Source organism: Hippocampus comes, unplaced genomic scaffold, assembly GCF_001891065.2.
Source record: "Hippocampus comes isolate QL1 unplaced genomic scaffold, H_comes_QL1_v1.1 scaffold438, whole genome shotgun sequence".
NCBI lineage: Eukaryota > Metazoa > Chordata > Actinopteri > Syngnathiformes > Syngnathidae > Hippocampus > Hippocampus comes.
In genome coordinates this window covers 120,518-127,570 of record NW_017805974.1, presented here as the reverse complement: position 1 = coordinate 127,570, position 7,053 = coordinate 120,518, and the positions used below count along the sequence as shown (strand labels likewise).

The following is a 7,053-nucleotide window of genomic DNA, read 5'->3' as shown; positions in this document are numbered from 1 at the left end:
GGCCGTGTTTTCTGCGTGGCCGGCGGGAGGATGACCAGAAGGAGGTGATGCCCTCGGATCGATCCAGGTAGAAGCCCCGACGAGACCCACGGTGAATGTATTTCCAGGAGGGACGAAGAACGATGTCCGGGAAGCGGTGCAGCGCAGGTGGAAAGCGCAACCACTGAAAGCGGAGCCCGAGAAGTTCTCCCGCTGAGTACCGAAGTAGTCCTTCCATAGGTCGATGGACGAGCGACAGGATGGTCCAAATTAGTATGGCCCAGACAAAGGCCCCGATTTCCCCCGTCATGAGGTATATAGGGGTGGAGATGGCACGGGACCTCGTCTGAGATCCGAAAAGGTAGGACGCTGTGACAGCGTGATTAAAAACAATCCGATAGTGGTTGACGATCAAAAATAAATTGGCGACAGTAAAACCGTAAAAACGTTAAAAATGTGTTGCGGGTGAGCAGCGGCAGCCAGACAACGCCAGCGTTCACTCCAACTACTACTACTTTGCATCTTTTCATTTTTGCACACCCCTGCGGGACAGTATGACCATAGTGATCATTGTCGTTGATCAATATTCCACAGCACTCGACACGTAAAAGCAGCGGCCACCAAACCCCGCCATCGACCGGCACTGGTCCGTGGGTCATTTGGGACCGGGCCGCAGAGCAAGAATAATTGACATACATTACTTCCGTTTTATTAAGTTCGGAATCTGAAAGATGTTTTATTTTGAAAAAATGCTGGATTTTCTGTGAAATCCGTCTACAGTATGTCACATTTGACGCAGGTCAAGGTGCGCTTCTCGGTCACCTGGTTAAAATGAAACCCAGGAGCGAGCAAAATGAGTAAAAAACAAAGGTCTTTGGGAAGGGGAAAAGGCCAGGAGACAGACGAGGAGCCTACGACTTTCAAGAAAAAGAAGGCTGCATTTTATAGACACTATCAGGAGTCCTACTTAAAATACGGATTTATCTCAACGGGAGATTCCCACGCACCAAGGCCACTCTGCATAATATGCGGCGATGGTGAGTCGTATTTTTCATGCACTTTGGATATGTGGTGTTTCTTATTTTGAAGGCATGTTTAAACATTACCATAGCGACCAGAGAGTGTTGTGGACAGATATGACGTTCCTTGAGTCATGATTCGTGTTTATTATTATGTTTAGAAAATACCACAGTTTTCATGCAGATCATATCATATTATTTTGTTGTATTTATCCACCACACCTTAAAGGCTGATCCCTGAAAATATTGTCCGACAATAAATTGGTCCGTGGGGCAAAAAAGGTTGGGGACAGCTGCTTTAAAGCGCTCAAGGACTTTTCTGCATAATTGCACAACCAGCGTTGAACTAGAATTAATGCCACTGGTCACTTAAAAAATGGTGCAACGATTTTCTGCATCAACTGCACAACCGTCATAGTATGAGAAGTACCGCACCACTGATCACTTTATCTCTGCTCGATGACTCTCCACATTATCGCGCAGCTGTCATTGGATGGTACTACTGCACAATTGTACATTATGGAGAGTCTTTCTATACTTTATATGGCATGTCTTTCTTTATCCTAGTTGCTTGTTACTCCAATACTGGTGTAGATCATACTACCGGAGATAAATTCCCTGTGTGTTTTACATACTTAGCCAACAAAGACAATTCTAATGCTGAGACATCTAAAATGGGCCGAATTGGAGTTTCGAGGACCAGACTTAGGAAGCCCTGTTCTGGCATTAAAAGAACTTACTGCTCTTGTGAATTATTTAAATGGAGAAATGTCAACACCAGAAAGCAGACATACATTTATGGAACTCCTGTAGGATTTGTGCAGCAGCCTGTGTGTACCTTCATGGAAAGCAGGCGAGTCAGGTAGATCTCTGGTATGGCCTTGGCGCGCTCTCGTTCCCTCAGACTGCCCCTGCGATGTTTGGGCAGCTCGGGCTCTTCGTTGGCCTTCACCAGATGCCAGAGTCTTACACCGCCTTCATCTGCATCCTCCAACATCGGCGTTTCTGTCACAGTGAAAATGTTTCAAATAATTCTTCTTTTCCCCCCACATTCAAAGAAGATGCTCCATAAATTCAGTTTAAAAATTTAGCTTCTCCCCAACATACAAAGTCACTTGTCAGTCAGGAAAGCTCAATTCAATATACTTCCTCGACACAAATTACGACTAAGCTTTGGGACCATCTTGTCCCTACTTAGAAGTTGTAGAAAGAGTACAAAAACCAATGTCCGACAGATGGCTTTGTATGTTGGGGAGAAGCTAAATTCTCATGGGTAAGTAATGGAGCATCTTCTCTCAGTGTGAATGCACTAATGCATTTTCTATGCTTTTTTTCCCCAAAATCAAACAAGACAATTTGTAAGGTAAGAGTTTGAAATGACTTAAGTGTTTTGGGACAGTAGTTTGCAGCATTTTTGTTGTTAAAACTACCTACTATAGGCAGTTATAAATATTTGTAAGGGGGGGGCGTCTTATTTGAGTAACTTTGGTATTTGCGAAAGGGCTCGACTCGCACGATAAAAAAGCAAGTTTTGAAACTGTTTCTCTGAGTAACACGTGAGCAAATTCCACAGGAAAAAAATGAGGTGAATTGCAAATAGGTGGCGATAAATTGTACCTGGCATTACCTAAATGCATGACTGTCAGGCTTACATGAACTCATGTTTAGCCTTTCCCTCTAACATAGAAAGTGGATAATTAGTGATTAAGAATAAGACATGTGGAAATTATATAAATTACTCAATGTCTGACTTATTCGCAAGTGAGCTAGAAATAGAGCCCCGGGGCGCTTGTGTTTTTTGCGCCTGAAATGGGCAGCATTTTTCACAGCCCCGCTTTGTTCAGCGGAAATTTCGGTGCTGTTGGACAGTCTGCGACTGGATGGATGGATGGATGGCTTGTGGAGCCGATGATGAGAAGAAAGGAGCGTCAGCGCAGAGCGCCGATGCGTATGTGGAACTGGGAGGCGATCGCCGCTTGGAATTGAAGCGGATTTACATGGGACAGGAGATGTGAGCCTATCTCTTTTTCGTCAATGGATGCTACAGCTTCTTGTTTGCTTTCAAACTTAGCTTGTAGCAGACGTGTGCCCGTTTTCAGCATGATGCCTTTAATCCACTGGTGAAAGGACACTTTGATTCTCTCCTCTTTCATCGAGAACTGCTTCAAACAACAAAGCGTATGCAGGCAAGTGGTTAAGATCGCATGACTGTCTGTCTTATGTGTTGTATTATTTTGTCATTTTATGTTAACTGTTCTCTTGATGGCTGCGCGGGTACCCACAGCGGCTCCTCTCTCTCCTGTGTTTGCACTGTGGTTGAGAGGAAAGAAATTTCATCTGTGCTGTATGTTTCACACAGAGCATATTTGACAATGAAGTTGATTGACTTGACGAGAGGAGGCATCGACTGGCATCATTTAGATGTAGCCAAAGCAAAACCTACATGACAGGTTAGTGTGCAAAGTACACACACACACACACACACGCAGCACGCGCGCGCACGCACGCATGCAGGCACACACACACACACACGCACGCACGCACGCACGCACGCACGCGCGCGCACGCACGCATGCACGCACACACACACGCACACACACACACACACACACACACACACATTCGGAGGTCAATTTGGACTACAAAGCTCACTCACTCTCTCCAGCCACATAGTCGTGGTTGTCATGGTGAATGTGTTTCGTGTGCCGAGGGACCAGAGCTACTGTTGCACCATCTGGGACCTTAAGTGCAGCACAAAATATAATGTTAGCATTCATGATTAACACTTTAACACACATTAGCTCGTGTTCTCACTTGCGATGAAGCATAATTGGGTGCAAGAACTGACCTTGTAGTGCTGCAGGGTGTTGAGACGTTTCCAATTGCCTTGGACCACGGATGTTAAGTCTTCATCTGACAGGATGAGATGACCAGCAACACCAGACCTCCACTCTAAACAGTAAGACAAACAGCCCACAGTACGATCGTAAATTATGCTTCAAATATTTGTACAAAAAGTTATTTTAGTATCTTTTACAGTGATGTACTTGGTCAACGTATTTCTGACATAAAAAATGCAGCAAAGAAAGAAAGAAAAAGAAAAAAACATTTGTCACATGCAACCGTGCACACACACACGCATGGACGTAATGCACACACTGTATAAATGTGTAAATAATTCATATACCGAAATTAGAGGTGTCAATTTATCGCGTTAACTGCGAATAATTAATTACAGTCATATTTAGCACGTCATGTTTTTTTAATCGCGTTAATCTTAATTTTAATCTCTAATTTTATTGTTTCTGTAGGTGGGTTGCCTTTTTATGATATCACTTTTTATGTGTTAGCTTCCTGTGTTCGAGGTGTTGAGGGTGGGGAAACAACTCTCAGTCACAGCCTGAAGCGGACATTGATTGGCTGTCATTACGTTTGGGCTTGTTTCGTAGAAAGGGTTCTGTCAGTCGTCATCTGTACCTGTGGGTAAAAAACAAAAAACAAAAAGGACGTTTCGCTTCTCTCACAGAAGCTTCGTCAGCGGTAGACAACCCTGAAGTCTCCGTGAAGACTCCGGGAAATTGCTCTGTGCCAAAAAGCTGAGCGTGGCCTATTTGAGGACTGGGTGGGGATGGTTAGTCACGCCCCTATGGTGAAGAGGCCCATTGATTTCTAAATTCCCTATCGTTGGGTCTTGATTAGGCCTATTGTTTGGGCTAGGGCTGAATAGCTACTTTCAGTTAGCCTGATCAGCATGTCTATGTCCCTTGGTGGTCAACAAGTTATTGTAAATAGGAGACAGGTTAAATCTGATACCTCCTTCACGGTTCAGAGAGGGTGAAAATTTTTTAACAAAAATCGCTTCCTTTACTCCCCTTTCAAACCATCTCTTTTCTGTTCCTAGGATTTTTTCCCGGTCTTTGGGGTGTACTAGTACACCGGGTTCCCAACACCCAAAAATGCAATCTGATTTATTCCATCCGTTGCCAAGAAAGTGAGTGCAAGGAACATTACATCGGAGAAACCAAACAAACACTCAAGAAAAGACTATCAACACAAATGGAAAACCAATGATAACAAAAGTGCAGTATACGCACACTTAAAATAAACAAACCACACAATTGAAGATGAACAAGTAAAAATCCTAGGAAGTTGGGCGGGCTAAGTAAGGAGCGGTGAGGAGAGGGGAGGTGAAAATGGAGGAGCATGTGAGAGTTCTCAGCACAATGAATCGAAAATTTACTTTTCAAAAATGCCCTGACAACACTATTGATAAAAGTAGAGTGTTGTGACTAATTTGTAAGGAGTTTGCTGACCACTGAAGCAGCCCAAGTTTAGCTACCCACATTAATGCAAAGCACCCAATCGCGAGTGCATCCACAGCTAACGTTAGCACCGAAAGCCTTAGCAATTTAGCTAGCCATAGCAAAGCTCTTCACCAAACTAAACTCGAAGAGAACACCCCGTGTACGAGGGATGAAGTCAGCATAGCTGCTGTGTCCTCTGTGGCCTATGAGAAGTGGTTGATGTTTATCTCAGCACTTTATTTTGTAATGATGAACAGTAGTGATGGGTCCATGAGGCGCCATGAAGCGTGTTAACACAATGACACATTGTGTTGATACTGTGTCGCTGACCACTGACACCTGCTGGACTTTCAAAATCCCTGCAGGCAACCCACTTGACAGACTGAATTGAGTGATTTGATGACGAAGTGTATCCAATATCATTGACATCGATGCATTCATATTGTATTATTCATTATGTTTGAACAATGTGAAAATTATGTGAATGAGGATGCTTGTGAGCTTTGTCTTCAAAAATCTTTATTCAGAAAAAATGAATTTGAGTCTGTTGCGTTTCTTGCATGCTATTCCCCCTACTGTGGAGAACACAATCTGACATGGCACTGATGATGCCAGTGTACAGAGGAACTCCTTTGCGAGGTGGGAGAGGTTTGGAAAAGCAGTGTGTTGGTTCCTCCAATATAACAGCGGGTCTTGACTGCGTGCAATATTCCCCTCTGCCATGTATCGCTAGACCTCAGATATAGCATCTGCTGTTGGACTTCTTCCCATTCTCCCTACCTCATCATCCAAATGTTGCCAGAGGTCATCTAAAAAAACTAAACCTAACAAAATTGGCATTTAGAACAGTTTCCAAAAAACAAACTAATAATGATGAGTAACATGCCAGATGTAGTTGCAGAGGTGCTTTTGATGGTATATATTTCTGTATGGCAAAGTCGACATTTCACCTGCAATAAAATATGTGAATGTAAACTAAGAAGTTACCTTGAAATTAATTTGAATTAGAATGGAATAAGACATGTCAAAAATCCGAGAGGCACTTGGTGAGACAAAGAGATTATTCTCCAAAAGGAGATCAAAATGGCTCTACACGGCGGACAATTTGCATTTCTCCGGGAGCTGGTCCATAATATACACGTACTGTAGCAGCGCCACTCGAGTGAAGCCTTAGCAGTCGATAGTCCGCTGCTCTCTGCTGTGCGCGCGTGAGCGCGAGCACGTACTCACGTTGGACGCACTTCCTTATAAACACAGTTTGGCGGGCTTTTGCGGCGTCAACGCCCCCTGGACTGAGTCGATGCAGTTCATGTATTGGTCCCGTGATCGTCTTGAAGCAGTACACGCACTGACGCAGGGATTGCTCTGTGAGCTCGGCATGTGCATCGACGCATCGGTGTTTCAGGGCCCATCACTAATGAACAGTGTTATTTCTGAAGTGCTAACTTACAGCACTGTGATTTAAGGATCTGTTTTATTTATTTTTTATTGTCTGAAGCAAGTTCAGTGTTCAGTACTTGTATTGCCCACAAAAGTGTTCTCGCTGTTTTTGATATGTTAACCTAAGCACTATCTTGTGGACCTGATGTTCTATTTTATTTTTATTTTGTAATTATTTGGAGATTAACAAAAAAAACAAAATAGTGATATTCTCCCTGGTGGTCAAAACTAAATGTTGCAGGTAGGATTTGGGACACATTTGGGTCACATTAAGTTCACCTGTAAAGGTTTGAATCCATTTTAGGATTGTT

General features: G+C 43.5%; 1 protein-coding gene across 1 annotated transcript in view; it reads right to left on the bottom strand.

Annotated features, from left to right (window-relative positions):
- The window catches only part of plxnb1b (plexin b1b), a 93,150-nt gene that overhangs the window by 15,603 nt on the left and 70,494 nt on the right, over positions 1-7,053 (bottom strand). Inside the window, exons 29-31 of the mRNA XM_019890583.1 lie at positions 3,847-3,950; positions 3,655-3,739; positions 1,837-2,003 (exon numbers count right to left, since the gene is read on the bottom strand). Coding sequence (XP_019746142.1) covers positions 1,837-2,003; positions 3,655-3,739; positions 3,847-3,950 — 356 coding nt within the window. The remainder of the gene's footprint in view (positions 1-1,836; positions 2,004-3,654; positions 3,740-3,846; positions 3,951-7,053) is intronic.